At 58.5% G+C, this 20,763-nt stretch overlaps 1 protein-coding gene and 1 long non-coding RNA gene across 3 annotated transcripts; one reads left to right on the forward strand and one right to left on the reverse strand.

The window, feature by feature from the left end:
- The first annotated feature begins 2,889 nt into the window (after nt 1-2,889).
- Nucleotides 2,890-5,000, forward strand: LOC121360590. The gene is made up of 2 exons (XR_005956229.1): nt 2,890-3,751; nt 4,299-5,000. It is a non-coding gene; the product is annotated as an uncharacterized LOC121360590 (long non-coding RNA).
- Nucleotides 5,001-8,062: 3,062 nt separating this feature from the next.
- On the reverse strand, nt 8,063-17,980 carry ARRDC2 (arrestin domain containing 2). Of its 2 annotated transcripts, none has more exons than XM_041480547.1 (8): nt 17,526-17,980; nt 11,336-11,402; nt 11,098-11,245; nt 10,657-10,759; nt 10,139-10,395; nt 9,867-10,026; nt 9,479-9,630; nt 8,063-9,393 (listed from the first exon to the last, which is right to left on the reverse strand). In XM_041480547.1, exons 1-8 carry the CDS (start codon nt 17,779-17,781, stop codon nt 9,340-9,342), a joined length of 1,197 nt encoding a protein of 398 aa, XP_041336481.1. In that variant the 5' UTR covers nt 17,782-17,980; the 3' UTR covers nt 8,063-9,339. The 2 variants fall into 2 exon arrangements, with proteins under 2 accessions (XP_041336481.1, XP_041336470.1); XM_041480536.1 differs by lacking the exon at nt 17,526-17,980 and adding an exon at nt 12,270-12,977.
- Between the last annotated feature and the right edge of the window lie 2,783 nt (nt 17,981-20,763).

Consider the following 20,763-nt stretch of genomic DNA (forward strand, 5'->3'; position numbering starts at 1 on the left):
TGGTACAGGCATCCCAGCGGGGGAAGGGGCTGCAGGGCCCTCAGCAGGACAGACAGACACATGTGGACAGAGAGCCGCCGGCCGCAGCTGGGCTCAGCTTGTTTTGAAAGTCACGGGGGTTTCAGCGGCGGCGTTTTGCAACCATTCGGTGTCACAACAACAACAACAACTCGGTTCTGCTTCGCAAACAGGCCCCGGGGCCGCCCCGGCTCTTTCCTGCTCACGTCAGCTACAGCAGCCTCGCCCGGGCCGCGGCTATTTCCAAACCCGGCCGCGGAAAACGACCTGCAGCAGCAGTGAAAGTGAATATTTCATCTTCCCCCCGACCCAGAGGGGCTCGGAGCTGCCCTCGGGGCGGCGCTGGGTGCTCAGATCACTGAACGCCCCGCCGGGATGCTGCGAGCCCCAGCATGCCAGCCGGGAGAAGTGGTTAAAAACCATCTTCTCCCTGCCCGCAGCGGCCGGGAATGGCAGGAAGCGTTTTCTTCCCTGCAGTTTCAGTGTTCTCGGATGGCTGCTCGCAGGGCCAGCTCAGCCCCTGGCACGGCCGGAGCTTTCCAGGCTTTGGCAGCTGCAGAGCAACAGCTTTGAATTACGGGAATTGATATTGAATTACGAGATTTTGTTTGTTTGTTTTGTTTTGTGTTTTTTTATTTCAACGGAAACTTTAAAATAATAGTAAAAGAAATCATAAACTCAGGATGTCGGGAGGCGGGCGGCCGCCTCCGTGCGCTGCCCCGGGTATCGGGTGATCGGGAAGGGGAGGACGCTGCGCCCTTATCGGCACACGCGTTCCCTGCCCCCTTGGCAGCGGAGCCGGCCGGAGCTTTCACAGCATAAACATATTTTGCTCAAGCAGACGGCCAGAGTTGAGCTAAGGACAACTCGATAAGGAGTGAGCCCCCAAAAAAATCGCCTTTTTACAGCAGTCTCCCCCATCTGTCTCATCCCAGCTCTCTGCCAGCCCAGCTTTGCAGAGATAAACACAGGACCAAGAGCAACCCCCCTTCTCGCAGATCCGCTCCCAGGGTGTTTGTTTACCAGCTCTTTGCAGGCAGATTCACTCTCCCTCATTTTTTCACACGCCAAAACCGCCGGGAAAGCGGAGGGAACCGGCTCGAGCCCCTCCGGGTCCGTCCGGCAGCGCCGCAGCCGCCTCCCCACCGGCGCTGCCCGGCGCAGCCGCCTCCAGCCAGCCGGGACCCCGCGGGCTATCGCTGCTCCATCGCGGGGCCGGGATGCGGCGGCATTTACACAGCTGCTCAGCAGGAAAATCCCTCTCCCTGCTCCACAAAGCCCCCCGCATTTAAAGATAAACGCCTTCAGGCTTGCTCATGAGGTTGGGAAGTGGGGAGGGGGCTCATTGCAGGCTGCTGGCGATGTGTGGGCATCCCTGCGAGCTCGTTGGGCCCTTCTCCCCCCAAACCGAGCTTGGCCTGAGGTTTTTGTTGTTGTTGTTGTTGAAATCAGCTCAAATTTGCTGCTGCTTGCAGGGTGATAGGAAAGAAAAAAGGAGCACAAGCCGGTTTCTGAAGAGTTTGAGGTTGGGGCGTGGGAGGAAGGATCAGAGGCGTGGGGTTTGACAAGGCTGTCCCGTCACTGCTGAGGTGACAGGGAGCAGAGAGGGTGACAGCCCTGCACTCCTGGCCTCAGCTGGGGACAGCTGTGTCCCCACCGACACCAGTGCAGTGACTGTGGTGCCCCTCACCCCTCCCTGGTGCCACACGAACAAAGTTTTATCTGGGGGATCAGGGCGTGGGGTGTCACCGTGCCACATCCACCTGGGCACAGAGGGGGATGTCACCGTGCCACATCCACCTGAACAAGGCAGGGGATGTCACCGTGCCACATCCCCTCGGGCATGGCAACCCACCTGGGGCTGCACGGGGACTTCCCCACGGTTTGTGAAGCGGCGCCGGGAGTGACGGCAGCCCCAGCCGGGCGTGGAGCGGCGCTGGGAGCAAAGTCCATCGTGCCACATCCCTGGCACAGGGCACGGCCGTGCCACCCGCGCGTGGCGTGGGAGCCGTGCCCCGTCCCCAGCCGGGCGGGCGCTGTCCCCAAGCTCCTTGTTTTTGTGCCAACACATCACGTGCCGCCGCTGGATGACCCCGGAGGGGGGATTTTTTTTTCTTTAAGTGTTGTTGTTTTGGTGGTTTTTTTTTTTTTTTTTTAAACAAAGCCAAAATATTTGTGTCCCCACGAGGACGGCTCTGGGTCACTGAGCATGAACGCCACACTGGGTCCCGGCAGGAGAGGGGACACCCGGCTCCGTGGGGAGGGTCCGGTGCCGGCGGCTCCGTCCCTGGCGCGGTCCCCAGTGTTTATACATAGACATGTTTGTGCGCGGCACCGGCCCCTTCCTCGCTCCCAAACAACTGGAGGAAAGTCAAAAAGTCACAAAAATTTTCCATTGCCCGAGGAAAGGAGGGAGCGAGGAGTGACTGTGCAAGGGGCCAGGCAGTGCCAACAGCGAGGGACCCCAAATGAGGGGTCAGACCCAAAAAAAAACAAGGGGTTGGTTTTGATATAGTGAATAAAAGTGGCGGTTTGCTGCAAAGACAACACCGGCAGCACCGGCCACCATCGGGGTTTGTGGAGTGTCCCGGTGATGTCACCATGCTGCTGGCACGGTGCTCACAGGGGACGGGATATGTGGCACATGCAACACGGCCAGCCGGCCGCTCCAAACTCCGGTTTTTGCCATTAAAAAAAACCGGTTTGGAATAAAAAAAAAATCCTGCGGTTTCTCCGCAGTTTTCCCCCGCAGCCGGAGGGGCTCTCTGCCCGCACCAGGCTGGGGAAAAGCTGCGATTCCTGTCGAGCCGGCGGGAAAAGCCCCGGCTCAGGGATGCGGGGACTTTGCCTGCGGTTTCCGTGGGCGGGAGCAGCTCCGGCAAACAGCGGCTGAGTCAGCGGGCGGAGGGCGGCCGCGATGCCGCCCCGGCATGTCGGGGTGCGCGGCTGCTTCCCGGAGCCCTGGCACAGCTCTGCCGCATGGAGGGGAGCCTCAGAGTCCCCGACCCCAAAGATGCTGCCAGGGCCGAGCCGTGCCGTCCTCAGCCCTGCTGAGGCTGGAGCGAGCTCAAAGCAAGGCCTGGTGCTGCTGGGGTCTGTGCGAGTCCCCGCGATGCTCAGGGACCCTGTAACCCGGGCTGGGCAGGTCCCGGCGCTCCTGAGCCTCCTGCTGCTCCGCAGGGTGCGAGTGCTGCGAGCCCAGCATCCCTGATGCTGAATTTGGGCAGCGCTTGAACCCCGACCCCAGCGCAGGGAAAGAGCGGAACATTCCACTTCAACCAAAATCTAGATTTATCATCCCCGTGCGAACAGATCAGCCCCCGGTGGGTGCCCCTCGGCAGGTTCTGGGGTGAGCTGCACCCCGCAGGGCTCAGCCCAGCTGCGATGGGGGAAGGCGGTGCTTGTTTGGGGAGCTGGACGGGAGCCCGGGCCGGAGGCAGCAGCGGCGCAGCTAATCCCGGCCCTCGCAGGGCTGCGCCAGCCCCGGCACATTCTGTCCCTGCCAGCGCCGGGACGGCCACAGGCTCCGCGTGTCACCGTCCCCGCGGCACGGCCGCGCTGGCCCCGCCACCGACCCCCCGGGCCACCGGGCAGCGGCCTCAGCCGCAGGCTGGGCCACCGAGATGGCACCGAGCATCCCCCGGGCACAGGCAGGGCTGCGGGGAGGGGGAGCCCCCCAAAATGCTGAAGAAAGGGGCCGCAGGAGCGGGGTGTCCCAGAGCCCCGCAGAGCTGTGAGCTGCACTGGGGAGCAGGTTCCCACACTGGGGAGGGGATCCCACACTGGGGAAGGGGTTCCCACACTGGGGAGGGGGTTCCCAACAGCCCTGCGGCCGAGGGGTCCCACAATTTTGGGGCTGAAAAGCACAAAACGACAGCTAGGGGAGCAGAGCAGGGGCTGGGGGTGGGTTTCCGTGCCCCTTGCAAGGAGCAGGTTCTGACGGATGGTCTGGGCAGCATTTTCCAGCGCACGGGGCCAAGAGCTATAAATAATCCCGGCACTGTAATTGCATCACGCGCCTCCTGGCCGGGGTCGGGTCCCGGTGCTGCCGCGCAGGGCACGGGGCCGTTCCGGCTCAGCAGCCCCCCAGGGAGCCCCAGCCCCCCGTGCCAATAAACCTGGATCGGCCCGGGCTGTTCAATCAGGACTTTGGAGCCGGGGCAGATAAACAACAGAAGGTTGGAGGGAGCACCGGCAGCGCTGCCAGCGGTTGTGAAAGCACTGCCTGGAAGGGTCTGCACCGTGCCGTGGCTCCAAATGTCCAGACGAGGTATTTTTAGCCCCTCCAGGGTTCAGGATTCAGGAGTGCAGCCCTTTCCTGGCAGGAGCCCCGGCTTGGCCATGGCCCCCCAACCTCGCTGCGCTACTGCCCGACTGTACGAGAGAAAGCTGGAGGCGCTGACAAGAATCCCGGCCGGACAGATCGCTGCCACACGGGCACCGGGAGCGCTGCCCACCGGCGTTGGGTTCCCCGGCTGGCGTGGTGGCCTGTCCCCGTCACCGTGTGACGCAGTTTCACAGAAAGACACAGCAGGACAGAGCCGGGGGGCTGGGCGCTCCCCTCCCCCTCGGGCCCGGGGAATAAACAGCCCCTTGTGCAGCCGGGGCAGATGATCCGGGGCTGACCAGCAGCCCCCGGCCAGCCCCGCTGATGGCACAGAATGGCTCCCTTGTGGCAGGCTGGGATCAGCCTGGTCACAGGGCTGCCTTCGGGGCCATCTTCACCTGGGGGGTGCAGCGCTGTGCTTCGTGTCCCCTTTGATGTCACCAAAAAAGCCACAAGAGGCTGCAGCACATGGGGCAGCGCTGCTGCTGCTGCCAGCGGCAGATCCAGACACGATCCCCCCAAACGGGGATGCAAACAAATTCCCTGCGAGGCCGGTTAATCCTCCCCCGGGAAAAATTAATCAGAGCACCAGGGATGCCAAATAAAAAGCAGATTTGAATAAAGGTTGCAGGAGCACCAGGTTCTCACAGGCAAACACAGGGACAAGTTCTCTCCTCTGGCCCAGGGCAGGAGCACGTGCTCTGATGCAGCTGTGGGGCTGAGCAGCTCAGCAAACAAAAAAAAAAAAAAAAAAAAAAAAAAAAAAAGGGGGGGGGAATACACGGGGGGGAAATCACATTCCAGTGGCAGTACTTTTAAGCAGCACAATCCATGGAAGAAAAAACCTAAAGCCCTGATTCAAACCCTGCCTTGCATGCACCAAGATTTGCCATGCTCAGTGGAGATGTGGAGCACAGAAATGCTGTGGAAAACCAAATTCCAGCCCAGGGAAGCAGGTGAAGGAGCCTGCTCTTCCCACACAGCAGCTCCCAGCCAGCACAGCATGGGGCTGATCCCAACCTTCCTTGGGACTGGCTGAGCCAATGCAGGAGTGTCCCAGCTCCCAGCTGGACCTGCTGGGTCCCTGCCAGGCTTCCAGGACGGAGGAGAATGTGTCTGTCCTCCCAGAGCCTGGACATAAACAGGAAGCAAGTGTGGAAAAATACAACAGGTTTGCTCGCAGCTCTGCATCCCAGGTAAGGGGAAAAGTGCCAAAACTGCCCAGATGTGGAGGAGCTGGGGGCTCAAAGGACCAAACCTGTGGGGAGCTGTGCTGGCTGAGTGACCCAGTTAATCCCAGTGCAGGACTGGGCACAGCTGGGTGCCTGCAGGGCAGTGAAGAGAGGGCAGGGAGCACTCCCAAAACCCAACAGCCAGCATGGCTCCAGACAACGGGAAGCAGAAAGAGGAACAGAACACTATCCAGGCAACAGATTGGTTTAAAGAATTTATTTCAGACAAAAAAACTCCCCACCAAAAAGTAGTACAAAAAGAGTAGAGACAAAGAGTGGTCATTACAAAAGTGTTCACAGATAGAAAAGACTCATCTGAGCAACCCCAGCACGGAGCCCAAGGCACACTGGCATTGGTTGTGCATGGCCAGGGATTGTCTCAGTGAGGGAATGCAAAGGTCCTCAGCCCCCAAACTCTGCTCAGGTCCTCCTGCAGTGAGCAGGGTCCTGCAGTGAGCAGGGTCAGCCCCTGGCTCCTGACCACAACAATCAGCTCACCCTTCCCACGCTGGTTCCCACCCAGTGAGCTGGGTTGCTGCTGTGTCCTCACCCCACCAGGGCCCTGACCCCTCTATGGGCACAGCCTCAAGGACTCCCAGCCCTGAAGGATTCATCCCAACTCCACATCTCCCATCAGCACCTGTGGCTGTCACCAGCCTTACACTGGGCTTCCCTCTCTCTTCTTTGGCCACCAGCCACAGCTCCAGCCCCCTGTGCTGGTACCACAGTTTGAGGGTTGGTTTCAGCCCCATCTCGGGGAGGCACCAGCACACTGTGCAGGGTAGGTGCTGACACTCTCAAACCAGCTTTCCAGTTCTTAGTAAATGGCACCAAAATACTGCCACAGATCATAAATTCATCCCCCAAGTCCTTGTACCAGCCCTTGGAGGCCTTTAGAGTTTGGTTAAGTGGCTCAAACCATTCCCCCCGCAGGTACCCACAGGCTTGTGGCAAGGAGTATCAGCAGTGGCTGAGCCCTCTACTTCACCCAGCCAGAAAAGGACCTTTCACTGCCTTGGGGAGCTGCAGTCCTGGTGAGCCGCAGGCAAAGGGCTGCGCCTGCATCGCCCCGGGGCCCAACCCTGACCGGCCGGACAGATCGCTGCCACACGGGCACCGGGAGCGCTGCCCACCGGCGTTGGGTTCCCCGGCTGGCGTGGTGGCCTGTCCCCGTCACCGTGTGACGCAGTTTCACAGAAAGACACAGCAGGACAGAGCCGGGGGGCTGGGCGCTCCCCTCCCCCTCGGGCCCGGGGAATAAACAGCCCCTTGTGCAGCCGGGGCAGATGATCCGGGGCTGACCAGCAGCCCCCGGCCAGCCCCGCTGATGGCACAGAATGGCTCCCTTGTGGCAGGCTGGGATCAGCCTGGTCACAGGGCTGCCTTCGGGGCCATCTTCACCTGGGGGGTGCAGCGCTGTGCTTCGTGTCCCCTTTGATGTCACCAAAAAAGCCACAAGAGGCTGCAGCACATGGGGCAGCGCTGCTGCTGCTGCCAGCGGCAGATCCAGACACGATCCCCCCAAACGGGGATGCAAACAAATTCCCTGCGAGGCCGGTTAATCCTCCCCCGGGAAAAATTAATCAGAGCACCAGGGATGCCAAATAAAAAGCAGATTTGAATAAAGGTTGCAGGAGCACCAGGTTCTCACAGGCAAACACAGGGACAAGTTCTCTCCTCTGGCCCAGGGCAGGAGCACGTGCTCTGATGCAGCTGTGGGGCTGAGCAGCTCAGCAAACAAAAAAAAAAAAAAAAAAAAAAACTCTAGGACGGCGGTGGGGGGGAAAAGCACCAAAAAAAAAAAAAAAAAAAAAAAAAAAAAAAAAAAAAAAGTGGGGGGGAAATCACATTCCAGTGGCAGTACTTTTAAGCAGCACAATCCATGGAAGAAAAAACCTAAAGCCCTGATTCAAACCCTGCCTTGCATGCACCAAGATTTGCCATGCTCAGTGGAGATGTGGAGCACAGAAATGCTGTGGAAAACCAAATTCCAGCCCAGGGAAGCAGGTGAAGGAGCCTGCTCTTCCCACACAGCAGCTCCCAGCCAGCACAGCATGGGGCTGATCCCAACCTTCCTTGGGACTGGCTGAGCCAATGCAGGAGTGTCCCAGCTCCCAGCTGGACCTGCTGGGTCCCTGCCAGGCTTCCAGGACGGAGGAGAATGTGTCTGTCCTCCCAGAGCCTGGACATAAACAGGAAGCAAGTGTGGAAAAATACAACAGGTTTGCTCGCAGCTCTGCATCCCAGGTAAGGGGAAAAGTGCCAAAACTGCCCAGATGTGGAGGAGCTGGGGGCTCAAAGGACCAAACCTGTGGGGAGCTGTGCTGGCTGAGTGACCCAGTTAATCCCAGTGCAGGACTGGGCACAGCTGGGTGCCTGCAGGGCAGTGAAGAGAGGGCAGGGAGCACTCCCAAAACCCAACAGCCAGCATGGCTCCAGACAACGGGAAGCAGAAAGAGGAACAGAACACTATCCAGGCAACAGATTGGTTTAAAGAATTTATTTCAGACAAAAAAACTCCCCACCAAAAAGTAGTACAAAAAGAGTAGAGACAAAGAGTGGTCATTACAAAAGTGTTCACAGATAGAAAAGACTCATCTGAGCAACCCCAGCACGGAGCCCAAGGCACACTGGCATTGGTTGTGCATGGCCAGGGATTGTCTCAGTGAGGGAATGCAAAGGTCCTCAGCCCCCAAACTCTGCTCAGGTCCTCCTGCAGTGAGCAGGGTCCTGCAGTGAGCAGGGTCAGCCCCTGGCTCCTGACCACAACAATCAGCTCACCCTTCCCACGCTGGTTCCCACCCAGTGAGCTGGGTTGCTGCTGTGTCCTCACCCCACCAGGGCCCTGACCCCTCTATGGGCACAGCCTCAAGGACTCCCAGCCCTGAAGGATTCATCCCAACTCCACATCTCCCATCAGCACCTGTGGCTGTCACCAGCCTTACACTGGGCTTCCCTCTCTCTTCTTTGGCCACCAGCCACAGCTCCAGCCCCCTGTGCTGGTACCACAGTTTGAGGGTTGGTTTCAGCCCCATCTCAGGGGAGGCACCAGCACACTGTGCAGGGTAGGTGCTGACACTCTCAAACCAGCTTTCCAGTTCTTAGTAAATGGCACCAAAACACTGCCACAGATCATAAATTCATCCCCCAAGTCCTTGTACCAGCCCTTGGAGGCCTTTAGAGTTTGGTTAAGTGGCTCAAACCATTCCCCCCGCAGGTACCCACAGGCTTGTGGCAAGGAGTATCAGCAGTGGCTGAGCCCTCTACTTCACCCAGCCAGAAAAGGACCTTCCACTGCCTTGGGGAGCTGCAGTCCTGGTGAGCCGCAGGCAAAGGGCTGCGCCTGCATCGCCCCGGGGCCCAACCCTGAGCACCATCCAAACAAACATTCTCCAGTAATCCTGAGAAAGCCTCCAAGCTCCTGTTTTCCACACCAGGAGCTGACAGAAGTTGTCAGAGCTCTGCACTGCAGGCAAGGGGAGAGCAATCTGGGCTCGAATTCCCTGTTCTAACCCCAAAATCCCAGGGCAGTTCTGAACCCTGCGTGTCCTGCCTGGCTCCGCACCGCCAGCCCCTCGTGTTCTCCTACCCGTGCCGGGGCCACGGCACCGCGCTGGCTCTGGGCCCGGGGACAGTCACGACAGGAGTGGCCGAGAGCTGTGAGCAGGGTCGGGGTGTCACGTGCCCGTTTCCAGACCCCAGTGCTGTGAGGGTGCAAGCTGCCATCCCCAGGGATCGTCACGCTGCCACACGCAGCCTCTCTCAGCAGGTCATGCAGCGCGGGCGGATGCTGTCTGACGCGGGGTTTGGATCTACCTGCAGAGCCAAGGCCAGAGTCAAAAACCTCAGCAGTGGCACATGCCAGCCTCCAGCAGCCCCCCAGCCCAGAGGGATGAATCACCTCGGAGTAGAGTGGAGGTGGTCGGAAGCGGAATTCCTGGATGTAGGCGAAGAAGGGACCCTCCAGGATGTCCCCGAGCTCGCTGCGGCACGGAGGAGCCAGGCTCTGCTCGGCCTCTGGGCTGGACACGACTGCTGAGTACTCAGGGGGGGCTGGAGAGAAAGCAGAACCATCAGGAACACTCTCCATAAATGGGGGACACACAGGAAAAAGGGCTTCAAACCCACTATTTCCCAAAGCCTCTCAGTTCCCCGATGAAGGAACCCAGGAGATTCAGCACCACAACCAAAAAAATTATGTTAAAAAAAAGCAAAACTGGCCCAGTAGAGAACTTTGTGTCTCACTCTCCTGATCAGAGGGTTTATCCCAGGGAGAAGGAGATGCTCACCCTCCAGTTGCTCCGGGATGGTGCTGAGCCAGTCCAGGTTGACGCTGTACTGGCTGCTGACACTGGAGGTGCGGCTCCCGAAGGGATGCAGCGGGATGGTCCCGATGACAAGAGGCAGTTCAAGGAGCAGCTTGGACGTCCCAGGAATATCCACACAAACCTGCCGAGACAGGGAGCAGCAGGGAAGCTCAGCTTGGTGGTGTTTTCCCAGTCTGGAGGGGCAGATATCTCCCCTGAGCTGGGCAGGAGGGGATTCCTGCATCTCCCCTCACCTTCAGGGAGTATTCCACCTGGATGATGCGGCACTGGAGGATGGACGGCCCCACGGGCGGGATCTTCAGCGCCCGGCCGTGCCACACCTCCCTCTTCCCGGCTGGAATGGGGTCCCCAGTGATGCTGGTCACCACTGACTTCTTCTGCTTCTTGGTGCCCCGGGCGATGAAGGTCTGGGTCTGGATGATGGCGGCCTTGGGCACCACGGCGCGGCTCGTGCAGTTGTCGATCTCGGCAAAGATGGGGATGACCTCACCTGCCAAAACAGACACGCACACGTTGGAGGAGGGGAGGCAGAGCCCAGTCCTGCCTCAAGGAATTGCTGCACAGGCCCACAGAGGGTTGGCCACGCTGTCTGATAGGGCAGGGATATGGGTTCATCCAGGAGGAGCATCCCAGGATGCTGCCTGCATCAGGTACACACACTGAAGCTCTCTGATTTCCTGCCAGCTCACAGTGACCCAAACCCCCTCCTCTGGGCTCACTGAGAGTCAAGGGTCCCAGCACCTGGTCTTACCTGGGGTGTAGCCTTTTCGGTCAATCTTGGCAGTCACAGACACTTGGCCACGGTTGCAGTACCAGGCACGAGCAAGTTTCTCCTTAGCACCTGCCTGGGGAGCCTGGAGAAAGAGAAATATTTAGGCTATTTAGTAACTAAGGATGAAACTCACAGCAATCACCTCCCTGGCACCAAGAACCTGCCAGGGAGCATCAGCAACTTCTCACGTATCTGATGCAAGAAGCTGTTGCAATGCATTAAAGTTTCCAACACCAAAGAGGCACAGCTGACCTCTGCCCAGCCTAGGTAATGCTGGAGGGCACAAGTTACAGGGGGGTAATATTCCCTCTGGAAACCAGGCCTGCATTGTAGTGCTGAAGGGGAGGCAGACACCTTCCCGTGGGCTTCCTGGGTAAGTTTTGGATGTCAGAGCCCCGGGGTGGAGCAAGGGGAGCTCACCAGCAGTGCAGGGGTGTTTATGTCGATGGGTTCAATCACAGTGAACTCCTTCTTTGCTTTCTTCACTGTTGACCAGGGTCTGTGCAGCTTGGCCTTCACCCAGTAGCGCACGCTGCCGTGCTTCCCCTCAAAAGAGGTGACCAGGGTCCTGGGCACAAGCAACAAACAATTTTAGAAGGGTTTTCTCAAAAAAACCTCATTTTCAAGATGTCCTCTCCCCCCAAAAATGCCAACTTACTCAGGGAGCTGGAAGGTGAAGGGGAACTCGTGCTTTCCTGCCTGTAGGACAGTGGCCTCACCATTGTCTGTGGGCAAAACAGATCGAGGAGGATTAGCTCCCTCCTACAGAACTTCCTCCCCAGGCAGGTCACAGAGGTGTGCAGCACCCAGCAAGGAGCAGCACGCGGGCACAGCAGAGCTTCTGCCAGGGCTGAGCTGCAGCAGCTGTGACACAAGAGCTGGGCACTGTCTGCATTCCATGCGTCTGCAGACAGGCACAGCCCAGGGGCACCTCCTCGGAGAGCTGGGCAACTTCCCCGGGTGGGCTCTGCTTCAGCCTGCAGCCACCTTGCCCCACAGCTTTGGAGTGAGAGCCCAAGATGCCCAGCTGGAGGGAGAGTGGCCAGCCAAGCCCCCATGCTCCTCAAGAGTTTGCAGCCCAGGGCTGAAGGGTTCATTTAGGCCAATCCCTGCTGCTCAAAACAAGCTCCTGAACCTCCACACTTTTCCAACGCTGCTTCCCTGCCATGAATAGCTCAGAGAAAAGGAGGAATATTGTCCCCAGCCGAGGTGCCCTGCACAGCAGCAGCATCCAAATGTGCACCCCAAGATTTCAGGGTGCACCCAGAACGTGAAGCGCCTGCAGGGACCGCCACAGCCCATTTCCAGAGCGCTCAGTCCCTAAGGCACCCAGATTTCAGCTTGTTGGCGTGTCACGCACCCAGCAGCCGAGCTGTCCCCGGCACCCAGACTCCTGCAGTTTTGGGGTGCCGTGCACCCAGCATCGCCGGTGGCCCCAGGCACCCCGATTTCAGCCGGCTGGGGTGTCTGGAGCACCCAACAGTCCGGGCTGCCCCACGCCGCCGTTGTTTCAGCCCCTGGGGTGTCCGGTGCTCCCACCCGACCGGGGGGCGCCGCACCCCGGCGTTACCCCGGGGCAGGGGATGCCGTACCTGGCGGTGCCATCAGCGTGTCGCGGTGGCTCAGAAACTCCACCTGGTCGCTGTAGCTCTGCGTGTAGGCGGTGCTGGAGCCGGCGCTGCGGGACTCGGTCCAGTGGACGCGGGCAGCGCCCATGGCCCGCAGCCGCAGCGCCCCGAGCCGCGCGGCCGCCGCCAGCTCCAGCACCACGCGGCCCGACACCGCCTGCCCGGGGCTGAAGGCGGCCGGGCCGTCCCGCTCCGCGCCCTCCAGCACGATGGAGAAGCGTTTGAGGCGATCGAAAATCATGGCGCTGCTCAGCCCCGACCGGCGCGATGCGGCTCAACCCGGCTCGGCTCGGCTGAGCCCGGCTTTAAGCGGCCGGCGCGGCCGGGGGCGGCCCCCGCGGGGCGGGACGGGCCGGGCCGGGCCGGCCCCGCCGGGCTCTGCAAAACAAGGCAGGGAGCATGTGCGGATCGGCCCCTCGGCTGGCGAGAGCTGCCCGGGGGGGTTGGACCGTGCGGTGCCGTGTCCGGTCCCAGCCGGGCTCTCCGATTTATCCCGGTGCCGCACCGAGCCATCGCCGCGGGAGCGTGGGCTGGGCAGGGGCCGAGCACTGCCAGGCTCGGAGGGACACTCCCTATTGCTGCCGGGCGTTCAGTGCCCTCCAGGACTCCCTGCAGCTCCCATCCTTGGCCCCCAGCCCTTCTCTAGCTTCTGTACTTGCCCCACAAATTTCCTTTCCAGCTTAATCCTTGACCCCCAAAATTTTCCCCTCCAACTCCAACGCCATCCTTGCCCCCCAAAAGTACCTCCCAGCTCCTGTTCTTGACCCTCAAAATCCCCTTCCAGCTCCCATCCTTGCGTCTCAAACTCCCTTCCAGCTCCTAACCTTGCCCCTCAAAATCCCTATCCTTGCCTCTCAAAATCCCCATCCTTGACCTCCAAGCCCTCCTCTAATTTCCATCCTTGCCCCCCAAATTTCCCCTCCACCACCATCCTTGTCCCCCAAATCTCTTTTGCAGCTCCCATCCTTGCCCCTCAAGCTCCCTCACCAGCTTCTATCCTTGCCCCCCAAAATCCCCATCCTTGCCCCTCAAACTCCCCCTGCAACTCCAATACTGACATCCCAGCCCATCTTTGTCCAGAATCCCCATTCCCAGGGTCACAGCCAGGAGCTGTGGCCAGGGGGGATTCCTCACTCCTTCCAGTGCCCCCAGGCCAGAGCCGAGGGCCACACCCCACACTGACCCACATCCTTCCCTCCCCAAGAGCCGTTCCCAGGGCTCGGAACCGGCCACAGCTGGATCTGGGCTCCTGACACGCGGGGATGCCTGGGACATCACTTCACTCAGTTCTAAGAAATCAAGAACTGGCTGGCGTTCAGCTTGTGCAACGACAGGGTGAGCAATCCTCTTCCCTGAGCTTGTTAACCAGGCGAGCGCCAGTTTTCCACCAGATCCTGCTGGGACTGGTGTCCCAAACTGAGTGATAAATTCCACCTGCATGGGCAGGAGCAGCTCAGGGACTCGCTCCATGCCGGTTGCTCAGCCGGGGTGAAAGTGTGGAAACTGGGAACTGGTGATTCCCAGGGGGCACATCACCATCAGCAGCAGCGCCCTGAGATGTTGTAAAAGGGAGAAGAGAGGAATCTGTGCCCTCCAAAAGGGTTAATAAGCCTTAGAAACTTCCACTTTGGTGATGGCTGTCATGTTTGCCGAGCACCAGAGCCCTGCACCCCCGGCAGGGCGGGGATAAGACAGAACAGGCATTAAAAACGTTACTCAGCATTTGGCTGCCTGAGTTTTGGGGATTTTTGAGTTGCTCCCAGCCATGCTGGGCAGGACCTGCTGTGCTGAACTCGGCTGATCACAGCCACTTAAAAAATGAGCTGGGCTGAAGCCTGGCACTGCTTTAGCTGTTTCCAAGGCCGGACTGGAATTGTCTGTCTCCCTCCCCGGGGGAAGGGGGCTGTGGTTTGTTTTATGTGCACGGCCATTTGCTGCCACGGGCAAACATGAATCATAGCAAAAGCTCCGAGGGAGAGGGAAAGGAGGAAGGAAGGCACGTCACAGCACGAGTTAACTGGTGACACCAGCTCTGGGAAGGTGCCTGGTGTCCCTGCAGTGACATTAGAGGTGGGGAGGCTCTTGAGAGGGGCTGGAGCCTTGGCTGGGCCCCTCTCTTTGCTTGGCATCCTGCTCCTCCTCCTCCTCCTCCCGGCACACACCCCTGGGCCGTGACTCAGCCCTCGCCCACGGGATGCGGATCCCTGCAAACCAAACCAAACCAAACCAAACCCAACCAAACTAAACCACAGCAAACCTCCCTCCCGTGGCAGCGCAGGCGATGCCCTCGGCTGTCCCTCGCTGTGCCACGTGGGGAGGGAGGACAGCCCCTCCCTGACCCCTCTGGGACCCCCACACTCGGAGAGGGTCTCTCCTCTCTCCTGCGATCCCCAGGTGGGGAGCACAGCCAAGGGTTTTCCTTTCAGGTGCCCAAGGCAAGCCCAGCCAGGCCGGGCACAGCACTCAGGGCACCATCTCCAACTCTTCAGCCCCATCTAGAGTCTGGCCAGGCAGGAGCTGCTCCCAGCAGGAGCTGACACCCTGCCCGGCTCATGGGGGGCTGCACCTTTCCTGACCTGCTGCTGCGACCTGGTGGCTTCTCCCCACCGAGCCCGGAGTCACACGAGGCTCCGGAGAGAAGGGAATGCAGCAGGTAAATGGGTAAGGCAGCAGCCCAGGATGGGGGTGAGATGGGACAACGCAGAGCCTGGCACAAGCACGTGCTCCAGGCTGAGGAACCAGCCCCATCCCTGCCAGATTCGGGACTGCTGTGTATGGACAAGGTGGGGTCACCCCACAAAGGAAGGAGAGCCCCGATGCCATAACTCTCCTGGATGTCTCCATGAAAATAAAATGGCTTCTGGATGTTTGCCTCTCACCAGGGCAGGAACTACACCTTTGGGAAGTGCTGCAGGATCCTCGGAGAGAAAAGATCACTGCACAACAATTATTTATGTTTCCTATCCTCCCATCATCTCATGCAGAAGAGTCCAGGCCTCTCCTTTTGCTGCCTTTGCTCATGAACACCCTGTCTTTTCCTCTCTCCCTGCTCCCTCTCTCAGATGATTACACAACACACGTTTAAAGGCCCTGCCTGAACATCCTTCTTGCACACTTTTTTCTTGTCTCTCAGCGCAGCACCCCAGTGCCAGCACTCACCACCCTGCCAGGAAACTGCAGATAAACTCAGCTGAGGGGAGAGCAGAAGGGAGGGCGCTTATCTGTGCCCGGCTTCCCTCCTCTGCACTGCCTTGTTACCATGACAAAACCTGCATTTTTTAAACACCACGCAGACACAGCTGATCTCGTGGAGAAGCAGCAAGAAAGGAGCAGTCACAGGGACTGACTGTCGGATGGTGGCACGTTTCTCACCAGCTGACATCAGGAAGGCCCTCACGCTGCTGGTGGGGACAGAACAGGGGACAGCAGGATCCAAAGGAAGTTATTTTGGCTGCAGGACAGCCCCTCTCTGCTGTTCATTCCCGTAAAACGCCCCGGTGATCACATGTGTCCCTCTCACAAGGCAGAAAAGGAATCTGTGTACGGACAGAGACAATAAAACCCAAGTTCTGGTGAGGCTCTCTGCCCCCCAGGCAGCCCCTGTGCAGTCAGGCTCTGCTCTCTGCTCAGCACTCCCTGTGCAGTCAGGGAGGGCAGGAACCATCAGCTCTGAGCTGCAGGTGTGCAGGGTGCCTGTGAGGCCGAGCAGCTCCTGCAATTCCTGCAGCCCTTGGCCAAGTGCCTTTCCCCAGATGGCTCCAGGGGCTCCTGGAGCACACAGTCCCAGCAGCAGAATCTAAAGGTGCTGGCAGCAGCTTGTGGCTTCCCTACAGACGTTCCCTGCAGGGATAGTGGGGGATAAAACTCACCCTGTCACCTCAGAGCTAACAGGACATGGACCAAGTACTGCATGACCAAGTGCTCAGGACCTCCACTTCAGGGCAAGGCCTTAATTGTCATTTGGACACTTTGTAGAGGTGCAGCTGCCAAGGGGACATCCTTAGGCACAGCATGGAAGAGCTGCTGCCAAAAGACAAAAACAACAGAGCAGTGCAGGTGTTTGGAGCAGATGGCAGGGCACAGTTGTCCAGAAATAGAGAAAATTACCTTCCCAGTACAGTCCAGAGATAGGAACACCTCCAGGAAGCCAACTCAGATTCTCTTTCCATCCCTCCAGTTTATTCCTGTAACATCTACATTTGCCAGATTGGGCTGGCACCACTCTCTGGGCCACTGACACAATGAAATGCCCTCAGCCTAATTCCTACAGCCATCTCCAGGGCAGGGCAACCAGCCACAGGTAGTAACAAGGCCATGAGAAACAGGGAAAGGAGGAGGAAAAGCAACAGAGGAATGGCTGTGACACTGTTATTGGAGGGGAGGATAAAAGACATGCATGTTCCTAAGAAAAGCCAGAGTTAACGAGTGGATGGACAGTTGAGACATCCCATATCCCTCAGCTCTGGATCATTTCATCCCAAGCACACAAAGAATGGCTTGTGGCATGCAAGTGGCTTGTCCTCTTGCAGCAGATCTAAGCAACATGCCAGCTGGGCACGCAGTCCCAGCATCAGGGACCCAAAAACAAACACTGGCTGAAGCACTAAGTGCTCTTTCCACACTTGTGAACAGACACTCGTGTTTGCTCTTCCCTGTGCAAACACAACAAAAGCCACAAATCCCTGATGCTCACCAGCCCTGGCTTTGCCAGCAGCCTCCTGGAAACCAGCAGCAGAGAGAGGAACCCTTGGCCAAGGTGAGAAGAAGGGCAAACAGCCCTGAGTGGGTCAGCAACACCCACAGGGCAGAGGTTCCTCTGAAGGGACACCTGCAGCCTGAAGGGTCCCAACTCAACACCCTGGCACACAGACCCACCCAAGGCAGTTCCAGTCCCATGCCCTTGCACACAGACCCATCCAAGAGGGTCCCAAACCCATGTCCTGGCACACAGACTCACTTAAGGGGGTTCCAACCCCACAGCCTGGCACACAGACCCATCCAAGAGGGTTCCAATCCCGTGCCCTGGCACACAGACCCACCCAAGGCAGTTCCAGTCCCATGCCTTGGCACCCAGACCCATCCAATAGGGTCCCAACCCCACGCCCTGGCACACATACTCATCCAAGAGGGTACCAATCCCATCCCCTGGCACACAGACCCACCCAAGGAGATCCCAACCCCACAGCCTGGCACAGCCACCCCCCCGTGCCACGGCCTTACCGGAGATGAGCTGCTGGCGGCGGTACAGGAAGGTCTGGCAGGCTGTGTAGTCCCGGTAGACGATGTTGAGGCCGATGCTGTGGCTCTCCAGCCAGTGCACGGTGGCCAGGCCCCGGGCACACACCTCCAGCGCCCGCACGCGCAGCGCCCCGCGCAGCTCCAGCTGCACCTGCCCGTGCAGCAGCTCCCCGCCGCCATGGGCCGGGCCGTCCTCCAGCCTCACCGCCAGCCTCCGCACCCGCCCCGGCGGCTGCATGGCTGCTGCCCACGCTGCCCACGCAGCTCCGGGAGGATGGTGCCTGCCTGCAGCTTTCCAGGGAAAGGAGGAAGAGCAAAGGCTACACCAAAATTCCTGAATTTATCGCGGTTCCTGGCTGGCCCCACCCTGCAGGCCTTCCCGGGGGTTGGGCTGAGGCCCTGCTTTGCAGCGATGCTTCAGCGTTGGCCTCATGTGCGTGAGGCTGACGATGTCCTGTGGTGACGAGGGACGTGTTTTTAAACTGAGAAAAAAACGTGCCTCCATCTTATCTCTGAGTCACAGACACTGGCGACGTGACACCGGGACGTGCTGGTGGCAGCGCTGGCAGGGAGGGGTGGGTGACACACACTGCCAGCGTGCTGGCAGATCTCACACAGCGGGCAATCAAAGAAAGCCTCTTTGGCCTTCCTGCTTCAGGCATTCCTGGGGCACTGCTGGAATGGGAGAGGAGCTCAGGAAGCAGAGGGCCTCACTCCAAAAACCAGCTTTGCTTTCTGCGTCTGAAGTTGCACTAAAATCCATGTGAAAAAGAATGTGAATAATCACAGGGACTCCCAGCAACAGCTCTCCCAGCCAGCTGGTGCCTCCAAGGGTGATTCCAGTACTTCTCCTCATGGCTGTTCCTGCAGCAGCACAGGTGGCAATGCCACCTCAGGGTCACATCAAAGTAATGGGGCAGACCTGGAGCAGATGCAAGTCCCTGTTACTCCACCAAATGTTGCAAGTGAGGTGTTTGACTGGAGGTGTTTAACAGCGTGCTGGCATGAGGGACTGATGGGAGTGCCTGTGTGCACTTGGAGGATGTGAGTGCACGGCTCCTTTGAAGCACGTGTGGAGCAGAGATTGTCTCATTCCTGAAAAATAAAGAGTCAAATCCATAAAGGAAAGCACGAGGCTCGTGGGCCCGGGCACTGCTCACACACAGAGTGAAGCAGTTGTGAAACTCCACTAGCCCCGTGCTCAGAGGGTCGCGAGGAATCAAAGCCATGTGCATGAAAAGGCTGAGAAAAGCTTCTCAAGTGGCGGCTGTGCCACCCTGCTCGCTCAACCCCCAAGGGAGGGGGCTGGCCAGCCCCCGCTGATCCCTCTGGAACACACCTAGATCCCAAACAGAGTTAGTGCAAGCTCAGCAGTCAGGAAGCCCATGTGAGTGACCAGCTCAACAAAAACACAGGGCTCACCTCCAGGAAAACAGCCCACTCATCACAAGCTGGCCAGAGCTGCCGCGCTGTCCTACTGTTCACTGACCTTTGGTTGCAGGCCTTGACACCAAAATCCAAACAGAAAATAAGGGAATATCCCATCCCCCACACAGCCCTGGCGGTGCCTCTCGCTCTGTTTGATCTCCTGCCCTTCCTCTGTGCCTCCCCTACCCCACCTGCTCTGTTCCACCCCGGGGCCTGCCCAGAGGCGCCATGGCTCCTGCCATGCTGAGGGATGTGTCACCCACGCCTTTGGGCTAATCTCCTAGTGTTTATTCTTGCTGTCACAACACCTCCTTGTGTCCTCATTCAATCTGAGAAATAGATGTTCCCTGTGACAACACACAGCCCGGCCAAGAGCGGAGCACAGGCACGGCTCTGAGATCCCACGCCGTGTAGGCAGCTCAGAGTGCGTCAGCAGCTGCTGGAGGAGGGAGGACATCACCTTCCTCTGGGGACAGGGTCTTGCCAGGGTCCACACGGGGACACAGCTCCCTCGGGAGTTTGCCTTTTGGATTTCAGTGGGCTTGTGGGCTTGGGCGTGAACTCACCTCTCTGCTCAGCCCCACAGAGGTTCTGTGCCCTCCTGGGCAGCCCCGGGATGAGCATTTCATCTGAGGAGACACAACAGCTCTCAGCTCACTGGATGGGGCTGAGAAAGGGACAGCTGGCACCACTGAGCCTGGCAGCCCCAAGATCTGAGTGTTGTTACCTGAAGGGTCACCCCACCCGGGCAGCTGCAGCATCCTCTGTCTCCGGTACCTGGCACATGCTCAGCTTTCTCTGCAGGTGGTGCAGAGGTGTCTACCCTGCCTGGACACCTCTAGCCATGACAATTTTCCTCCTCTGACCCTCTGTGGGGTACCTCAGTCCCCTTCTACCTCCCTCCAACGCTCCCTGTCTTAGGGATTTGGTTGCCTGTCCTTCCTCTCCCTTCAAAACATTTCTCACCTACAATTCTGCTCCCACATGAGGCTGGAGCAGACAGGGCTTGGTGCTCACTGGTCCAGCTCAAGTAGCTCAGGAGCACACTCCAAGGGGAGTGCTGGGTGTAAACCCACTTCCCCTGTGGTTAATCCAAGCCTCTTTAGGCTGTGCCTGCTGTGGCACGTCTTTGGGGAGTCCCTCTGCTGCCTGCGTGGCACCAGCATGGCTGGCGTGGTTCTGACAGAACGTCCATCTGCTGACAGATGGAATCAAAATAAAAATTAAATTCGAGGCAGTAAATTAGGAGGCAGGCACAGATAGCTGTGTGCGTTTCCCCTGCTGACAGGAAAAGGCCAGTTCTGCCATCAGCACTTTGCTCAAAACCCTCACCCAAACAGAAAAGAACTCTCGGGGTGAGGAGGCAAATGAAGAAATTCACATGGCAGTTATGGGAACATCACTCCATATGGTAGTTATGGAGCTGCTCCAGAAGTTTAGGGCCAAGGAAAAGACCAATTCAGCTATGATCTGTTCCATTTGTTGATTTAGCAAATCAAATGGCTTAAACACCGATCCATGGCATGAAGGGACCTCTCTCTGAACTGCTGGACAAACAGGAGGCAGCGTCAGAGGAGGATTTTCTTAATGCCTTCCATGACCAGCTCTAACCACATCCCTTCCTGAGGTTGCATAAGCACAGCTTTTGATCAAAATCCTTTCCTTCCTCCCAAAAATAAATGTAAAATTTGTTTTAAAAACAAATGTAGCGATGATGAAAGATCAAGACACTGATTCATGTCCCAGAAATAATTAATTTTATTCATTTTACGTAAGGAAGTAGCAAAGGGAT

Source organism: Pyrgilauda ruficollis, unplaced genomic scaffold (genome assembly GCF_017590135.1).
Source record: "Pyrgilauda ruficollis isolate IOZ18807 unplaced genomic scaffold, ASM1759013v1 scaffold115, whole genome shotgun sequence".
NCBI classification, from domain to species: domain Eukaryota; kingdom Metazoa; phylum Chordata; class Aves; order Passeriformes; family Passeridae; genus Pyrgilauda; species Pyrgilauda ruficollis.